Source organism: Dermacentor silvarum, chromosome 3 (genome assembly GCF_013339745.2).
Source record: "Dermacentor silvarum isolate Dsil-2018 chromosome 3, BIME_Dsil_1.4, whole genome shotgun sequence".
NCBI lineage: Eukaryota > Metazoa > Arthropoda > Arachnida > Ixodida > Ixodidae > Dermacentor > Dermacentor silvarum.
In genome coordinates, this window is record NC_051156.1 from 129538025 (window position 1) to 129558169 (window position 20145).

Here is a 20145-nt window from a genome sequence, read left to right on the forward strand (position 1 = left end):
GGTAACGTGCAACTCCCAGAAGCGCTTGGGTTTAAAGTGGAAGGAAACAAACAGATCAGCCGTAGAGATCAGCAAGAGACGATTAGAGTACTGGTGGAAAAAAAGCAGGGAAAAGATGGATACGACCTGATCTCTTAAAATCATAGGCAGCGGTACAAGCTAAATTTTTGAAAAAGAAAGAAAATGAGAGGGTATACAAAAATGCTAGATAAAGAACATGTGTAGTATACCTGATTAAATCAAGCAGGCTAGGTGACTATTTGTCGCCACCCCGTTTCAAAGGGGATGCCAATAAATCATCATCATCATCATCACGTCGCCCGATGCGAGTCGCGCCGGCTCTGCTGCTTCAGTGACGCCGCCCGCCCTGACCTGTGGAAAGTTACGTTCGTTTCTTTTTGTGCTGCAGCAAGTCTATATGTGTACTAATGGTGCAAAAACATTGTTTCATGTCTGGATGCTACTATCGTACTGCTGCCCAAGTTTTGCTCACCGTGAACTGTCTTAGTTTCTACGATTTGGCCAGAGCTCCCAGCAGTGGTAACTGTGTAGGGGGCGATCTGACACTTCTCCTCAGCATTGAGGATGCAGACCATGAACTGGACGCACTGCTGGATAGTGGGAAGGTTGAAGAAGCTTCTCACATGATAAAGCAGTCCACAATGCTTTATTTACGCAGTTTACAGCAAAGAAGCACACGGACGGTGAAAGCAACAGACGGAACACAGCGCTAACAACTGAGTGTTTATTGGACGAGAGCACATATATATATCACCGCACAAGAGGAAGGGAGAAGGAAGACACACAAACAAAAATCAACCTAGCAAGTTCAACTGACAGAGGCGCCTAACGCGACAAACACTCAGTCTTTAGCGCTGTGTCCCGTCTGTTTCTTTCGCCGTCCGTGTGCTTCTGCGCTACTGTGTAAATAATGTCATACCAACTAGCCCACCAGTCTGTCGTTTTGAATCCGCAATGCTACCCGACCATGATTACCCTGAAAATATGAGCGACTCGCGGCTAGTCTTCTGCATGACACCGTAAATATATACCCTGTAGTCTGTGTGTAAGAAATGTTTTGACGAGCTCATTGTTGCCACCGGCAAAGCCATCGAACAGGTGGCGATGTTCACCAAGTTCTGCGTCAATGGGGGCCTCATTCACCCTTCGGAGAAGCTCTTTTCATTTGTATAGACGCCCTTGAAACTATGCACTGTTTTCGATGTGGTTCAGTTACAACGAGCTGCACAGTGACAGCTTGGAAGAGCTTGTCTACTGTCTGCACAAAAACGACGTCATATTGGGCTGTGCACCGCATCGCCCCAGCCTTACCAACCAAGTTACAAAATTATTTTTGGTCATCCGTTTTCCCTTATACACGAAGGCTCTCAACAAAGTGAGAGTCTTCCCGTGGAAAGAAGCGTACCTGAAGCTCAGTCGGGTCACTTAGAAGAGAATAATATTAGGCTGACAACGTACTATTTGAACTGTTTGTGAACTATTTAAAACATTTTGTTTTCTCTCGTGACAAAAAAAAAGCACCAACTCAGGTGCGTCGCGTAGCAAAAATAATCAATGACGGAGAATGCTTTCTCTTAAACGGATTGTGAGCCACTCTTCAAAAATTAGATGTTTGCGTAATCAGTGAGTAAAAAAATAAAATGCTTGCTTCTGAGTTACCATTGGGAATTTTCTGGCTTTGCGTTCGTTAAGGTGTCAGCCGGAGTGAATCGTCTAAAGTAAGCTACATTCTACCACCGACGCAAACTCAATCGGATGCTTACATTGGCGCCTTTCAATTACGAAATGGCTAGCATAGCCACTCTATCGCCATTTGCCGCCATGGACGAGCGAGAATATAATTACGAAGCTTTCTTCTTTTTTTTTGTTATTGCATATTCGGCTGCGCGCGTGTACGATCACATTCCACGCAGCGCTCTTGCACTGCGGCTGCTAGCCGCCGTCACGGCCGACGTGATGATGATGATTATGATGATTATGCGCTCAAATTTTGCATTAGGAAGTATCGCAATCGTTGGTGAATTTTTATTCTTTATTGGTGTGAGAAGTGTGTCGCAAGACAAGAAATACCGACCAGCCACAAACTGATTTGCATGAGGGAAAGAATGCTTCGCATTAAATAGAATGACGACATGTGACGATGAGGTAAAGAGCAAGGAATGCGCACCTACAGAAAAGAAACCACATAAAATGATGGTTTCTTTTCCTTCCCTCTGATACCTGCTCTGTTTTCATTGTCCGAAAATTTGCCCAGAAATCCATCCTCCGGCGTGACACACGTGACTCATTGCCCTGCGTGTCTGCTCTCTTCCCCACTATCTTTCTCATTTGGAGGAAGTCTCTCTCCGGAGACTTCGAGCCGAAGCGGCCCTTACACCAGCCATCACTTGTGCTTGGGGTCAGCCACACGAAGACATTATCCAGTGTCTGAAGTGCGGTGCTCCCGCGTCTGCAGCGGATGCCCGCCATCTACTTTGAACGTGCCCTGGGACAAAGACCATTGGCGAAAGTGTGTTTAAACATTGAAGAGTGATCAAGCCGTAGGCTATGAAAGATGGACTATGAACAACCCATTTTCAAAATCATTGGTGCATTATCACGATGAAATGGGCCAACACGCCTATACTTAGCTCCATTATGACGTTATGCCACGTGGCAATCCAAGCCCATAAAACATTTAAAAAAATTTTCTTCCCTGACTTCACGAGTTTACTTCGAGAACCTTAAGTTTATTCGCGATTACTAGACTGTATTTATTTACTTTTACGTTGACTTCTCCAGCATTGCTTTGTTCTTTAACTGATTCTACGTTATCGTTATTCAAATTCAGAGCAATCCTGGCCTACTCTATCTTAGGGACACTTCGCATGTTCTTCAGAAATAATCAAGTAGAGGAAGCCGTCACAAGCACATACAGCAACTTCGCACATTTAACTTGTTAGTTTTGATCACGCGTTCAAAGTAAAAAGTTGGCTACCAATATACGTCGACTCAATCGAACAAAATCGTACTAAATTTGAAGAGGTGTACTCCACAAAATTTTTGACTGCCAACATTTGCCATCAATTGTGTTCTATAAATGATATTGCATTTTGATGTCAGAATATTATAATATATGCCATTCATAAACATGAACAGTGAGCAGTAATACAGATTGCATGTGAATTGTTTCCACATATATCACTTTATTTTGTTACGTTGTCGATTCATATCACATGCGCGCATTATCCGGCTGCCACTTGTGTGCTCTCTTCCTGTCGACTAAAAGTACCAATACCCACTGAATGCTGACGAAGAAGCTGAAGCTGCCAAGGACCCAGAACATCTCGTGGTACGAGCCAAGGTCATCCCTGAAAAACCCTGAAAGAATGCTTAAATTAAGTTCAGTGGTCTGACCTAAAGAGTCAGTAATTTTGGAATAAAATGCTATATAGAGGCCTCCTAATTTAAAGCATTCGAGTACATTTAAGGAAAATTTAAGCACACGTGAAGCTTATCGTAAGGCGCATACAAACAGCACTTACTAGTAAAGTACCGCCGTGAAAGGCAACTAACCACCTTGCGCCGAATTTGGATGCAATAGTCATTTTGCTGTACCACACTGTAATACAAGACGATGCTGTGGAATGCATAAGTCTTTCCATCCTATCTGCTTCTTTTTCTCGTAAGAAAAAGAAGTGCATATAGAAGCTGAAACAAACAACTAGATGCTTGTTTAATGCATGCCCTTCCATATCTTACGCATTCGAATATATGTTTTTACAGAGACAGCTGGCGCAATGCTTGAAACAGAGTTGTACTTTTTCGTCCTTCCGTCCATCTATTCTCAGGAACTGACGGCAAATTTCAACATAGGCGCCACCTTGTCGTCGCTAGGCTGCCTCCTAATTCGGAGCTTTACCATTATCGTAGGGCGAGAAAAAGAAAACGGCCATCACGTGATATTCGAACCCTTATGGGTCACTGCAGAAAATGCACTCAGGATCCGGACGCATTACCCTCTGCCCAACAGTTATACTTCTTTTTCTGTGTTGCAGGGAGTAAAGAATCTAGAAAAAAAGACGCACATCTAACAAAGCTGTTGTAATCTGTGTGAAGCGCAGTTTTCTTTATTGGCGATACTTATTTTAGGTTATACGAACACTGACTTTTAGCGTTTCTGTTAAACTTGTTGCACAATAATATGTGTATGTTTATTATCAGTTATCAGTTATCGCGATATGTTATCGCAGCCGCTCTACGTCGCTTGGCCTCCCCTGGTGCGATGTGTTAGCGTGCTGCGTCACGTTCTACAGCATATCGAGCACGAGCATGACAGGCTAGACGCCTTTGCTTTGCATCAAGTACATTAGCTGAGAGAATCCGCTTCGGTCCCATGGCGTCGAGAGAGAGACACAAGCTTTAACGATATGCTGGATATGTTAGTCTGGCTATTTGCCTGACATGCTATTCCAGCTTATGGCACTGCTGCAAGGACTAATCGGCCACACAACGACGGTATCGACCGTAACTCTGACCTACCAATGCGAACTCCACGTCCACATGAGGCACCTACCCAGCGCCGCATAGTCGGTGATTGAATATTGTAGAAGGTGAGAATACAGGGAACTGCAGAATTTGTTCAAAATATATTTCGCACTTCCAGTAACATGTGGTGTACAGTGTTTTAGAGATATCTGTGTAAGGTAGGAATCAAAATGGCGCGTGTACATTATGAATGATTGGCCAAGGATGGGCACACAGCGTTACATACAGAGTGGCTAAGTAAAATAAGGTAAAATAAATAAAAAATTCTGAGTGTGCTTACAGAAGCCCGTGAGCCAAGATTGTATGTGCAGCTTTTATGTAGGCATGTTATGTTTTTGTTACGTAGCACTGAGCTGTGCATACTTGGTCTGCATACAAGGATTATAAAGGACACTTCATTGATATGTCAATATATGGCGTTTGTATATACGCCCACAGCTCTCAGCAATGCCACCTATTTCCATTAGGGGCCGTTCACAAGTTTGCAAGCTATGCTAATGGGACATCCCAAACTCGTGCTTCCATTTTATCGGCTGAAATGGTTCCTTTGAAATTCCCGCATGGTATAAGGAGCGAAGGAGAAACAATGGCCGCGGCACATCACGCCGAAACGCCACCAGGAAACGTGTTGTGATGTGTAGTGCGCGACACGGTGCGGTGGTAGGAGACGGTGATATGTGTGGTGCGCGACAAGGTGTGGTGCATTGAGACAAGAAGCAGACAAGGAGAGCGCGTGCCGAGGTGAAATCCGTGTTGGCTAAAGACGACGACGTCGAAGTGCACGTGAAGACGCGGCACACGAAGAAAAACAACAAAAGCAATACATCCAATCGCCAGACAACACGAAACCTCAAGCAGCCAATGAGGAAACGACAAATCGGCCAGAGTGGCAGAAAAACGAGCCACGCTGGCAGAAGGGGGGAAGAGTTCCAGAAGCGGCACCAGGAGAAGGTCGGCCACTGGACCGGGGGTTGAAGACGGGCCGTCGGGTTCCGGATCCCAACTACTAGGACTTCACCCGACCGGAGCCTCCCGCTAACCCTTTCCTGGGCGTCGCTACTCCATCCGTTCTGGAACTGCTGCCCGAGGCCGGCGAGCAACTGCGCCCGTGGGCAGAACGAGAGCTGTCGGGCTACGGGCCCGAGCTCCACGACCAGCTGCCCGGCCAGAACGCCGCCGCCGTCTGCCCGTGCTGCCAAGCCGCCTGCCTTCCTGGGCATCGCCACTCTGCCCGATCGTCAACTGCTGCTGCCCCCGGCCGGTGAGCGTCTGCGCCCGTGGGCAGAACGTGAGCTGTCGGGCTACGGTCCCGAGTTCCACGACCAGCTGCCCGGCCAGAACGCCGCCGCCGTCTGCCCGTGCTGCCGAGCCGCTTGTCTTCTCCCTCCAAGCCAGAGTTACCACGCTCTGGTAGCCGGTCCGACACAGCAATCTTTTTGTGAGAACAACACCGCTACTCTCGTCGTCTCATCTCCGCCTCTCCGCGTCCAGACTATAGTGCGCACACACACCCGCTTCCTTCCCGAATTTTCCTGTTAACGCCATATTAGCTCTAAATGTGATTGTTGTCATAATGTCTTGTTGAGTGTTTGCTTTATGGTTCTTTATTCTCGCTTTTAGTTTTATTAAAAGTTTGTGTTTTTTCCAACAAACGGCTTTGTCCTCAATTGGGTTCTGGGAGGCTCCGCCTCAGAGAACCGCCAGAAACCATTAAACAAAAGAACCTGTCATAACACATGTACAAACACCTGACCGTTAACAAACTTTTAAAGAACTAAGCGCTACTTAGAAATACACTAATGAGCTGATTCATTTCACCTGTATTAGTACACTATGCTTATACTATAGCGAAAAGCTACAGACTTGGCCCGAAAAGAGGCATGGTAAGCAAGAAAAGGCGCCAAAAAAGGAATGACCGGTGGCGATACTGCCTTGAAATTTCCCAAGACCGGCGTGACGTCATAGATTTTGAGGGCGTCTGCTAAGGTCTGCACAACTGCTTATTTGCGAAAATAGAAGATTATGGGTTCTAAACGAGAAAAGATTGAACATGGAAATTTTCGGAAACTTTTTCTATGCCCGCACAGTGGCGCATAATCAGAAAAGACGCTCGAAATTGGTGACGTCAGTCTGACGTGCCAGCGCTGGATTTACGGCGCGAAATTCAAATACTCATACCTTGTCGATAGTTTGGTCTTCTAATAAGCAAGCTATTGTCGGAAAATTAACGAAGCTAGTGCGTTCAAGGAATATTTTGTCAGTCTAAATTGACTGAGCGTTTGTCTGTATTGTCCCTTTTATATGAAGTCGTCCTGTGCTGTTTCCTACCTAGTGTACGTGGCAGCAAAACATTTCGCAGCCTCCTACCATAAAAAATAGTTGTTTATGGTTATTCCAATACTAAGAGCAAGAGATTTAAGTCCGAATAAATTTACTATGTGTTCCGAATATCCGGCTACCCGTTGGTTGGTCTTTGAAAGCGGAGCAAGCATTCGGAACTTTCCGTTAGATCTATTGACAGGAATGGTAAAATAGGTTTAGCTGAATCGATATGTTTCTGCAATGCAAAAAAGCTACTCTATTTTTTTGTGTACTGCCTCCAAAAAAAGAAAATAAAAAGAAAAAAAGAAAATGCCAGGTGGCAAAGCTATGCCCGGGCTTACTCGCCGAGACGTCAAGAAGTTTGACAGCGTCTACTGGGGGCTAGCTAACTTGGCATCGACAAAAGATGAAGAACGTTTTTTCTCCAGAGGAACCGAAGACTCGAATTTGCAAGTTTCAGTGTTCTTCTTTTTTGAGCCACAGCTGCCCCAATACGAGAAAATACTTTGTAATCTGGGGCGTAACACTGAAGTGCCGTCATGAGTTCTTCGGGGATAAATTAAAAACAAGTGGAACTTTGATCTTCATGTATTGTCAGAGGCAACCTATGAACACAAAAGTAAGAAAATAGAGTTATGAAAGCGTACTTTAGATTCATGAGGAAATAGGAGGAGAATAAGCCTATGCGCCGTGTGAGCGGAAATCAAGTTGTTCACGAAATGGTGGAGGGAGGAGAAGCAGAATGGAGGAGCAGTGAGGCCACGCTGTTTATTTGGGCGACTGCTGTTGGTTAGAAAGCAGGCAAGGCGGAAACGGAAACGAACGAAACCTGCAAGCAGACGCTGACAACGCGGCGGGCCCATGTTCCCACAAAATAGTAAATAAGAAAATCTGCCGTTCGAACATTTGCAAAGCAAAAATGAAAAAGAAGAATAAAACGTAAACAAAAAATGAAACAGGCAGAATAAACTCAGTTTTATGAAGATGCGCTCGATTGAGTGTAAAATATAAAGGCACAACTTTTCCGCAAATCTCATTTATTTCCCCTCAGCTCCCGAAAAACTGTGTATTCGTTCTCTCACTCACGACTGAACACTTCTTCCTCAAACTCAATTTCTTCCACCACTTTTCATTTTGTCTTAAGTTCTTTTCTGTTTCGTACTCTGCAAAGAATGTTTAACCAGCAAATGCTGTTTTCTGCTTTGCGCGAAGATGGCTCGCCGTATTCTCAGTGCCAGCTTCCATGTTTCATCAGAAAGCTCAATGAAATATGTTTCTGGACTAGTGATGGCTGTGATTTGATGCAAATTGCGGCGACATTGACCGACATGGACAAGCGCACTTGTCCAGGTTGATTCTCCTGTCCTTGTTATTGTGCTTCTCCTAAACTCTGCTAAAGAAAATGCACATTTATTCCGTTTTCATTTTATCAACCTTGCAGCTTAACAAGCAGCAGTGACCCTTTCCTCGGTCCTCTACAACAACTTAACACCGCCCGCTCTCTCCCCCCTCTTCTCCTTCTCTGCACCTTCCCGCATTTCTTCAACAACTCGAATGCCGCTTGCACGGTGCACTGGCTCATTTTCTCCTTATCTACTGAGGATGAAGTAGGGCCAGCTACACTTATATGAAAACGCTGGTAAGAAATTCAGTTGCCACCCTGACAAATACAAGTGCTCTTCTCAAAACGGTTCCTTCCGTGACATTCCTGGTTCAACCACTGTTTTACATTTTAAACCTCCATCCTCCTGCGAACCTCTCTCTTGTATTAAATTACATACTGTAATCTAAGCGCACATGGAAGAGCATTCCATATTACGCTGGATTTGTTCCTTCAGAACTTTAGCATTTCAATTATATCAAATGCAATGCAGCTATTCGAACACACGATGTGGGTATTTGTACACTATGCAGTTCCCTGACTTTGGTTCCTAAGTATTGTTAGTTTGAGCTCCTTTATACTATAACCTGCCGCCTTGTTGCTGATTCAGTCGATGTTTGCGTGTGAATTGGTCTATACTTTAATGCATTAGGGAGCTGAAATTTTTAATCCTGTAAAAACGCGTAGCCTATCCATTTTGTTTTCTTGCATGTCCTTGGAATACAGATCGGTCCCATTCCCATAAGATCTCACTGGTCACGTAGCCAGCTGTCTAGAACAAACTGCACTTAAAAAGTTTGCATTAGGCGAAATTTTTTTGTTAAGAACTTACGGGCGCATAGAAAACAGACACCTGCGGAGCGACAACAAACATACAAACGCTGACTATCATTCAACTGTCAGACTATAGAGAAAAATTAGGACCCAAGCTATCTTCGCACGAGTTAGAGTATGCTGCGCTAACTTACCAACCATGGGCACATGCGTTCACTCTAGACATATATTAGTTGTAGCATGACAGTTCTTTACGAGTGCTAACTGAAGGCTTAAATAAATGTATATGATTGCACCATCCTGTTCGGCGTGGATAGAACACCAGATTCACTTATTCATTGAACGTGTGCGTATATACCTTTACTATCGTAAAAACCAGGAATTCTTTATGAACAGTGCAACAAGCGACCATTTGAGCTCGTTTAATTTCTGATTCAGCGAGCAAATGGTCGTCCCTACACAACAACTAACTACCGCAATCGACAAGTATTTCCCAAGATAGTTCTGTATACGGCATTTTAAAAGTTGTTAGTAACCGTCTGCAACATTTCTTTGTCTTCAACTGCTCGAGCAGTTGAAGACAAAGATATGCGGCAGGGTATTGCCCGCACGGTATTGCCCGCAGGGTATTGCCTGCAGTCTAGGTTTACCAACGCCTCACATTTTTCATCGTTTCAGTTTTTTATTTTAAATTACACCAGTTCTGCACTGTACACGTAAGCATCAATAAATGATAAAATGCCGCTCACCTACGAAAGGTGCCTTTCCTAAGAGTGCCGGTCCACACAGGGCACCGATGACGCTGAAGCCCATGGCAAGTTTTTCGATTCCCAAATACTGGGCCACCAGAACGCTCTGCATGGTAATGGCACAGCCGAGGAATAGGGCAACGCCCAGAAACCCCGTGAGCAGCGCCCAGTAGGTCTCGCAGAATGGCAGTGACACAGTGCACAAGCCCAGGAGAAAATAATTCAATGTCATTAACGTCGACCTCTGCAGGAGCCCGCGGTCCGTCAAAATAGGCAGGACAAGTCTCCCCACGAGATCCGGGATGGACGTGTATGTGATGAAAGACACGGAATCCTTGAAAGACACCCCCTTGTCCATGGCGAAGTCCACAATCGTGGAGAAGAAGATGTCGTAGTTATAGCAGAACACTAGCCACGTGACCACAAGCACGTACGTCATGGGGCACTTGAGCACTCCGCGAAGGTTTAGCAGCACGACCTTGGTGGTGGAAACCTTTGACCCCTGATTTGAGTCCGATGTGAAGGTTGATGGTAGCTGTGTTGCCTCCACGCCTTTTCTCCTCTTGATTCTGTCATTACGAACCCACGGTGGTTCCCGAAAGGCGAGACTCACGGCTATCATGTTCAACAGGATAGCACCAAAAAGCAGCAGGCTTCCTCGGAAGCCGTAGGTGTCTCTAAAATAATACAGCAGATGTGGAAAGATGAACGCAGAGGCAGTGGATCCGGCGAACATGATGCCGTTGGCGGCGCCCCGGTACCGCTCAAAGTACATGCTGATGAGGACTTGCAGCATGCATATCACGATGCCTAGGCCCACACCTGCAAGTAGCGCGTGCAAAGCGATGTCAGAAAGCCAATGAAAGACTAGTATGTTTTAATGTGCATTGAAAGTGCTTGTTTATATTATTTTTTTGAACATGCTAACAGTTCAACAATAGACATAGAAGTGGTGAACAGAAGTAACAAATGATGATATTTTTACATCCATACTATTGCATTTTGGGACATTATTACAACAAAAATAATGGATCATCAATTCAATACGGTAACGTTGTACAGAATACAATATAGCAATACCGTGCAATACCATAACAAACGTCAGCACATGAGTCAAAAAACGTAACACAAATAGCACTTCAATACACTAAGACAATGCAAATGGTATTTTTTCAGCTGTGGGGAACTAGGGTTGAGAATGAACTGCGACTTTCATTATTTATAACGTGAGCAGGAAGAATATTCTATTTGTGCATGGTCGACGAATAAAAGAATTGCTTGAAGCAGTCCGTTGTCAACTGTGGTTTCCTCATAAGTTTGATGTATTTATTATTGGTAATCCATGTCATTTTGTTAACTACTGTAGATACGATTGTCCAGCAGTGTCAAGCTGTTCATTACACTGTAAAACATTTGTTTATTTCTGACTAAAATGACACGAATTTGCTTCATTATAAAGTGGGATCACTGAGTCACGCCTTCCGTAGTGCGAAGAAACAAAACGTAGCGCCCGTCTCTTTCCCTGGCAAACGCGGCTCGCTCCTGAGGCGAAAACTGCCCCTTGACTGGCCGCTCGAGGCAATTTGCGTGTAACCGCCGGCTTCTTTCACGCTCGGAAAAACACTTCTATGTAGCACGTATTGAGCAACAGAAAGCTCAACCGGGAGTTTTGCATGTTGCTCTACAGTTTTCTAATTGACACTTTTCATCTAATTATAATATTTGAGAAGTTGATTAATTAAGACTATGCAATTGGGCGGATTGCAAAACATAATCTCTGTGTCTCCAAGCGACGCTAAACAAAATTACCTTGGTTTTGTCCAGCTATGTTGCATTTGCATATTTTTAAATCTTGGTGCATGATAGTTGGGACACCCTGTATGTATCTCACAACAGCTGCACTTAATAGTTACCTATGCCTTCGTGCTTGAGAATATATCATTAGAATTCCCTGTCCACGTTGTTGTAGGCTTGCTTCTTATGTAGAAGTTCTATCCATAAAAGTCTATTCTGAGCTACTAAACGAGGCGAAGAGATTTTGCGGCGAAGACCCTGTTGTGTGTGGTGCTGAAATTCGAGCTACTCAGCCGGTCCACCAGCTTACGCTGTGGCTGTGCTGCGTGTACCTTGCAGGCCTGCGACTTTTGTTTCCACTGCCTAACCGCGCGCAGTCCTGGTGTGGAATCCTGTTTAATGCGTAGCATTGTTCGGCTAGGTTGTTCCGTTCATCCTTGCGTTTCGTGTCTAGAAAAGCCCGTAGCTAATTCTATAGGCGTGAATAGGTGAATTTCTGTGAATACACAAACGCTTACCGCTAACTACTCGTGGGCGCACGAACATCCCAAGCGATATTTTGTCACAAAGCCACCCGGTGCTAACACACATCCGCCCATACCCTAACCATAGAGCTCCATATCGTAGCTTCGGCTGACGGCCCTCGTGCCGTGTTCACTGCACTCGCGCAGTGCCGCGCGCTTTCATCTGGGCGCCACGCGTGTGGTGGCGCATGTTCGGCCGGGCCGAACACGCCAGTGCGCATCACCATGCCGCCGCGGAGATCGACGGTGGAGCGCGGTACGATCACGTCGAGCAGCGCGCGCCAGCAGACGGCGAAGGGCGGGCCGTTCAGTTCAGGAGCCATTTTGTAGCAAGTGGTGACGATGGAAGTCGTGTCTCTGCGTGTCTCGTACAAAAATACATTTACAGCGATAGCTGTACGGCTCCAGATACAAACCCAGAAAACGCCTCGTTCCGTAAATCTGACCTTCAAGCTCAGCCAAGGTCAAACTGGGACTTAACCTGCCACTACCTGCGGCTGCTGCATATGCCGCGTGGGTGTCCATATCTTGAAAGCGATCGGCGATGTGGAAAAAGTGCGCGGTCGCGCGGGCCTCGTCTTCAAAGCGATCAGCGATGCGTAAAAAGTGCACCGAGTGCTGGTAGCTTCGTATGCTTCGTGTTGTGCATGTTCGTGTGGAAGCGAGACAGCATGAAGGACAATTCGCTCGTTGCTGCGGCCGCGCAGAGGAGCGTCTGTGTGTTGCCTTGTGGTGCAATTGTAGATGCGGTAGCTGACGGCGCCGAACAGCGTCTGTGTCCTTTCCTAAAGTAAGAAAAATCGTGCTTTCGCTGGACAAGCTTGGTTTAACCGCGTTCAACCACGGCAATTTTTTGTTGCTGCTGGAATCCAGATGTTCATCGGTAAGCGAAAATCACGCACTTGATCATCGCTCCTAACCAGGATCTCCGACGAGAGCAGCCGTCGAAGGTGAACAATTTCATCACCGATGCAGCGGCGTCATGCGATGATGTGGTATGAAGCTGCAGCTTCGGTTGCTACGTTTCACGCTGTAACTTTCGTTTTTGTTGTTTCCTTTCAATTTCAGTCACACTTCAGGCTTAGTGGGAGTACATGCATAGTGCTGGCAGCGCAGTTCGTAGCCCCTCGTCCAAGTACCCCAAGAATGATTCAACTCGCAAGAATCATTCGCCACTTCATATTTCAAGCATTTGTCATCAATAAAATGCATGACCTAGTTCACGTTGCTGCGAATCACGGCGAATGCAAGTGATAAGCGGCCTGTGTTATAACGTGTCGTCTGCTGAACTTCGAATTCGGCATGTATCTCGCAGAGGGCGCTATAGAGTCGAAAACTCCCGTTTGGTGGCTCGCACGTTCGCCTGGCACGTAGCGAAAGGTGAAACTCTGGAGGTGTTTGGCGTTTTTCCGCTGCACTGCCATGGTGCCAGGGTGGCTCAGCCGAAGGCACCAATTCTGACGCTAGTGCCTGCGGGACCTGCAAACGGTGTGGTTCGTGCAACATGCGAGTGATGGTTAGTACATATATTTGCCTAAATTTCGTTCTTCTGGCTTCAAACGGCTACGTGACTTTGTAAACGTATCATTTCAAAGTAAGTGTTGTTTTATAGATAATTACACAAAAATCATTAACATTGCCAGATGCCAGGATTCGAAAACACGCTGTCTAGTACACAAGCCCGCTACAGAAACCACTACGCCATGGGCGCATGCATCCGCGAACGACATAGAATACCCTCATGAATTTCTGGCAGGAAAGTGAGCGCGCGTTTACAGAGGAGATCGTCATTTCTTGCGGGGTATTCTTTGGAGTTAGTTATCTCCTAAAATATGGTAGTCTTGCTTTAACAGGCTGAGTATAAGCTTCATAAGTATTGATAATGAAGAATGCTACGCACTATATGACAATTCCTCAGTGGGGAGCTTCTGCCTTATTTTTTATTTAGTAAAATAAATACGATTGTGAGTGATCATTGCAAGCTGTCATCTGTGCAATATGTAATTTCATAAAGTAGACACAAGCCGCCCTGTGAAATGAAGAAATATTTATTTCGCTTCATAAAAGTGATCGTTCCGGGCTTTTTGTGCGTTTTTTCCATTGTTGTGGCATCAGGTAAACAGCAGTAGTTCCCGTACAAAGCACCACCGGATGACATCAGCTGAAAAAGTGGATTAGAAGCATGTGTCATTTTGGTATTTAGACCTTAAACGAAAACTGCGTGTAGAGGCGAAACGTGCGAAAGTGGTGAATGGGCGACATTACGAACAAAGGCAATTCGCTTTGACAATCATGACGTAGAAAACAACTGGCGCATCCCAAACAGTACCATACATCAAATATCAGGAAGCCATCTAATTTCCACGCATTTTCTCATTCGCAGGCCTTATTTTCTGCTCTATCAACACACAAATACACGGGCGACTGCGCGCTTTTGACACAGCTTGGCTTCAGCCGACGCGACGGTAGACCTCGTATAAAGAGGTGGCCACAACACAGGCTCCAAACGACACCATGCCAGACGCTCGCAGAATGCCTTCTACGAGCACTCAAGACAACTCAGAACCGTGTTTTCAGTCGTTTAGAAGAAAGAATTTTAGAGGTACAAGTTCTTGATTTTTGAGCTCCTCAGCGTTAACTTTTTGCGCGTTCTGCCTGCGCAAGCAACACACTCCAATGTTACAACTCCTCGCAATCGCTCGTTGCGTTTTCTACAAGCGTGAGTGCCGAAAGAATGTAAATAGTATTGAAGGGGGTGAATAAAAAGCGCCACAAACTTGGTCCCGTAAAATTCAATGAACTCGAAACTGTCTTTCGCTAATTGCGTGGCAACGCCCGATACGGCCAGCGTGCCGAAAAAGTACCGAAATAGGTTACAATAATGTAAGGGTTCATAGACAGCATCACAAACATGTCCCAGTTGGACTCAGTGCACGCCAAACTAACTGAGCCACATCGGCCGAGGTGTTTTTTGCTAACTGCGTCAACACCCAGTGCGGCCAGCGTGCCCAAAATGTACCCAGAGAGGCACTGAAATATGTTACAATAATGTTGGGGTTCATAGAAAGCGTCGCAAACATATCCCAGTTGGACTCAGTGCACGCCACACTAAGTGCGCCACAACGGACGAGCTGTATTTCGCTAACTGTGAGGCAACGCCCGGCGCGGCCAGCATGCCCAAAGCCTAAATTGCTTGAAATGGAGCGCAGACTGTCAAACAAAATGTCTCACCTTGCCGTGGTGCCATAACACAGAAGGGCCGTGTCCAAATGCAGCAGGAAAGCAAAAATACACCGTAGCCCCAAGAGGCCAGAGCTACGTAAAAAAAAAAAAAAAACACAAGACAAAGCGTACGCCGCACAGGCGATCCCTAACATGCCCAGCCGGCCTCGCTCGCTTCGGCAGGCGTGTCCGGCGCATGGCGCGGCATACAGGGTGTCCGACTTGCCGCAAAGTATCTCCATTTAAATGCAAAGCTTTTTTTTAGTTTTAGCGGCAAAAAATTTTAAAAAAGCATTGTTCGCTCCTTCATTTCACATTCATTTTTTGCGATGCCCGTGCCTTTTGTTGAATTTCTTTCTCTATAGTGACGCCTTTGTAATTAAGCAATCGCACTGCATGCAGTCCTTTTCATGCAGCTATGGTAATTACAAAGTCGTCCTGCCGCGGTTGTCCTGCCGTCGTGGCTCCAGCATGATCATTTTGCGTCAGTACAGCTGCCCATCCCATCGCCGTCAATACCCAATACCAGAGGCGAGAAGTACAGGAGTCGGCAAATGTACATAAGATGTTGACAACATTAGCTTTGCTTGTATAGGGTGTGTGCAATTAATGTTCATTCCTACCGCTTTTATTTACATGCAACGCCTGCGTCTAAACATGTGTCGGTCATTACGTTACACTTCGCTTGACTCGTTAGGCACTGTTAAAAGTGCGTTGCTCTTACGTTATTTACAATTCTTATCCGCAAACTATCACTCCATTTACATTGCTTTCTGCAAGCACATTAGTCATTAGCGTTACCGCTCCGTAACATTGACTTTAACATTTGCGAAAACATTCTTGGAAGCTGTTATTTTTTGGTTACGTCCTCAGTGGCACTCACACTCTTGTCCAGTCTACTCATCAATGACCAGTGCTGCTCACATCCAATTCCATAGACAATGAGCTATAATAAATCCTACTCGCATTCATGTACACTGCTGAACAAGCCCATGGCTACCACCAACGACTTTGCTATCACACACTCCACTTGCATTAGCGCCTCAGAAATGAGTGTGACTATATATGGATAAATGCACTCATGAGCGACCATGCCGATCTTTGGTAATATTTAGACAGTTTAGCGGCAACCTGCATGCATTCACAAAATCGGCGATGGTAGCAACTGCTCCAAGCGTCATTGTAGGTGTCTCGGCATCGCATGCATCTTAATTCGCTGCCGCGCAAAAAGCAGCAACGATAAAGAAGCAAACACGACATTGTGTGCGTTACATCGTCTAATGAAATACCCGTGTACTACCTGGCTTCCAATTGGATTTTACTTATGTCATAAAGCTCGCAGAATACTTTTTCATGCGTACATTTCGTCCTAATACGTGCAACAGCAATTTTTCCTCGACAATGTAGAAGTGTTTTATTTATATTAATCTCATCACCTGATTCGTCTTCGCTTAATGAGGGGACCATGCTCTGCACTGCTGGCTAATCAATGCTTCACGGTCTCTTACAAGTGATGATCTACAATGTTACTGCAGGTATAGCTGCGCGACAGAGAAAACCATAATTTTGAATTACGCTAGGAGCACCTGCGAGCCTTTAGCCCTGACCTTCCCGAAGTTGTCACGTGGCTGCTTCTAAACGCAATAACGAGCAGTTCAACGGAGCGGTTCGATTTTTGTTTGACGCAACCGCAGCCAAGAAAAGCATAGGGGAAATTACCTGTGACATTAGTTGAAATGCAGCAACGATCTGGTAACAGGAAAATAATGTTGTCAAAGACACAGATTGCCGCCGGCGCCTTTGAAGCCAAATCATGTTGGTGTAGTCAACAATGTTTAATTTGGTCAACAATGTTGGTGTAATCAACAATGTTTAATTCGGTTGTCTGTCCATAATTGTAGCATTCAAAAACCTCTGGTCGCTTCGTTTTCTCCTAAAGCGAGTTTAGGAGCCAAAATTTGCTGAGCCCCTCTATCTTTGACACAGACGGATTCGATGAAAACTTCAACAGAGCCGATTCAAGTAGTGAAGTACCGTGCATAACTCCTAGCGTGATGGTGAGCCATGTGATATCCGGAGCAAATGCAGATGCTGTGATGCCGGCCGCTGCCAGAACCGATCCCCCTACCAGTACGGGAACTGTGGTGAAGAGTTCGCTGAGAGGACCCGACACGAGGCCTGAAAAAAAAAAAACGACGGGGTAAATTTTATTCACTTGTAAATTGATGCAGTGAGCTTTGCCTTAGCTCACATAGACAATTTATTCTCGAAAAGTTGTTTCATTCGGGACTCATTGTGTCTAGCAAAGTGTACTATGAAATATGCAGGTAGTCCCAATTAAATTTACCAAAGGTCTTATAATATGCCCAAGTGCTATAGGAGCACGCCACTTTAAGCTCGGCGCGAGGGTTCGTCTTGACTGAGGTACCATTTATGCATTCATTTTTTTCATTTGAAATGCGCCCTTCCTTGTGCTTTCTAGACTTCTTCAGTTGCCGTGCTCGCTTGTAGATCTTCGTACTTGTAGGTGCGTTGCCTTTTGATACTCTTCAGTGTGCTCGCAGTCGAAGTGTTTACCGGGAGGGCCAGTAAATTGTGCTTGGGGGGAACAGTGATGAGACGCGTAACGGCGAGGAAAAGCGCAGCTTCGCACTGTTCCTTACTTAAATTGTGCGGCGCTCCGCGAACGGTAAGTGTAGACGAGGGGTGAATACGAGGTACCTGGCTCGAGCAGGTCCGACTACCGGTGCACGTTATGAGGTGAGGGCACATTGGTCCCAATCAGACTTTTACATAGCGAACTACGTGTAAATAAATACTTCCAATCAATGACAGTCTTGATAGTTTTCTAATTTAACGATTACATTGCATACTCGGTAGCACTCACTGTAAGTCAATTACTTTTTTCGCTAATGAGTAACATGTAACCAGCTAGTTTATTGCCAAGACAAACTGCGGCCATGTAGCTTTGAAAACCTTCATTTGGCAGGAACTACAGTAGAAAGCCTGAGATCTTGCTAAGCAGGAGCCTTGCGGATGCACATGTTCAGGCAGGCGAACACGCCAGCTCAGTATTTGTTTCTTCATCTTAAGCGCTTAACCTATGTTGGGCGACATATTGAACCAGGGCTGGTATGTCTCGAAACGACGGCCATTCAGAACGCTAACGTCATAAAATAACCTTTCGACTAGTTTTATCTTCTTTTCATTGGCCCAAACGGAAGCGTCTTCTCGAAGATCCAGCAATGATAAAGCGCTGCGTTACATAGAGGGCCCACATTCTGAGCAATGACAATCTCGTGCGCAAGATGTCCGTATGTTACCACATCGCCTTACCGCACGAACGGACACACCGAGAAAGCTATATTTCTTTACAAGAAAATGAACAAAGATGGCTGATAAAAATGTTGAAAAGCAATTGTGAGTGAAGAGAAGCAATGTCTTAAGGGCTGGGAAAGACGCACTGAAAGTACGAGGCCAGCTCGTTGTTTACTCTATTTGAGCGATTGTAACAAAAGTTTGGATGAACGCCACGTAGAAGTAATCGATTATTTTTTTAGTAATTACTCACTTACTTTTGTCGAGCACTAATTGCTAACTGTCATCAATTGCATTTTTCAACGAAGTAACTGTAAACGTAATCAGTTGCTTATTTTTTTCCAACGTCGGCAAGTCTGGTCCCAGTGCGGCGCGTGCGAATGTGCGCGGCTGAACAGGCATAGCTGTATGAGCCTTGAGAGACAAAGGACGGTCTCTCATGTGCTCTATCGGGGAGACGAACTGCCTGAGGCCTTTATTCAGCCAGTTTCTTTTGTTTATTCGTTTCCTTTGTTCATTTACACGCAGTTTAACCTCTGGAGTGTACGTTTATTATTAAATTCCGTTCGATTATTCTAATTGCATACGATGGAGTTCCGGACGGCGAAGTATGAGGACAGTGCAGCGGCTCACAGCGTGGTTCACAGAGACCAGTAGAGGCAGTTATTAGGGCGAAAGCCTTAGGTGTCTATGTTGGCGTAGCTGTTGGCGGTGACCTTGCAGTGACCTTGGTGAAGCTGTGCCTTGACGAAAAATGGCCGACGCCAAAAAACTGATGTCACATTTTTCAGGGAGGTTCCTGTAAGCAAAGTAAATTAGTGAATTTGAAAAGAAAAAGTTGGTAAATTCCTGATGTGGTCGAAATCGAACCCGGGCCTTCGCGGTGCGAGACCAGCGCGCTTCCCTGAAGCCACGGCTGCTCACAACAGGTCACGTGGTCACATAGACGTGCTCGTGCCATTGATCGCGCGTTCACTGTCAGTCGTCGTCTTCCATAGCTGGCCCCGATGCCGCTCATCATGCCAGCCTTCCCATACTGCCCCTTCGAGCTCGTGCGACTGCTCACGTGTTGGTCAGTCGTCTTCTTCCACAGCTTGCAGGCTTTCGCCTTCACAATTGACAAACTTGTGCACTTGCTTACTTTCTTTAGGACTAGTAGGTACTTGTGAAAGGATAACTTGTGACAAGGAAGCTACGGGGTCAGACAAGGAAATGCTTTCGAGTAGCGGCTCAGAACGGCAAAAAAGTAGAATCTAAACGTGAGACGCAGATGACAAGCAAGAAATGACCAGCAAACACGACAACGCGGAATGCGAGAAAGTAGAGAGGATCAAGCGCAGAACAGTCGACTCAAACTCCATGAGGACGCCCAAGTCCCTATTTCCAAAATGCTCTGGAGTTATCTAACCCATAATACAACAGACCTCAAACTTCCACTGCCGCTGGGGGGCATTGAGGGTGTTCTTCGATCGTACGCCGCGTCCGAAAACTACAAACACCACATGGTACCACA

General features: G+C 45.7%; 1 protein-coding gene across 1 annotated transcript in view; it reads right to left on the reverse strand.

The window, feature by feature from the left end:
- Positions 1 to 3210: 3210 nt before the first annotated feature.
- The window catches only part of LOC119444787 (monocarboxylate transporter 9), a 69726-nt gene continuing 52791 nt past the window's right edge, over positions 3211 to 20145 (reverse strand). Inside the window, exons 4-6 of the mRNA XM_049663618.1 lie at positions 17349 to 17492; positions 9775 to 10596; positions 3211 to 3381 (exon numbers count right to left, since the gene is read on the reverse strand). Coding sequence (XP_049519575.1) covers positions 3233 to 3381; positions 9775 to 10596; positions 17349 to 17492 — 1115 coding nt within the window. The 3' untranslated portion in view covers positions 3211 to 3232. The remainder of the gene's footprint in view (positions 3382 to 9774; positions 10597 to 17348; positions 17493 to 20145) is intronic.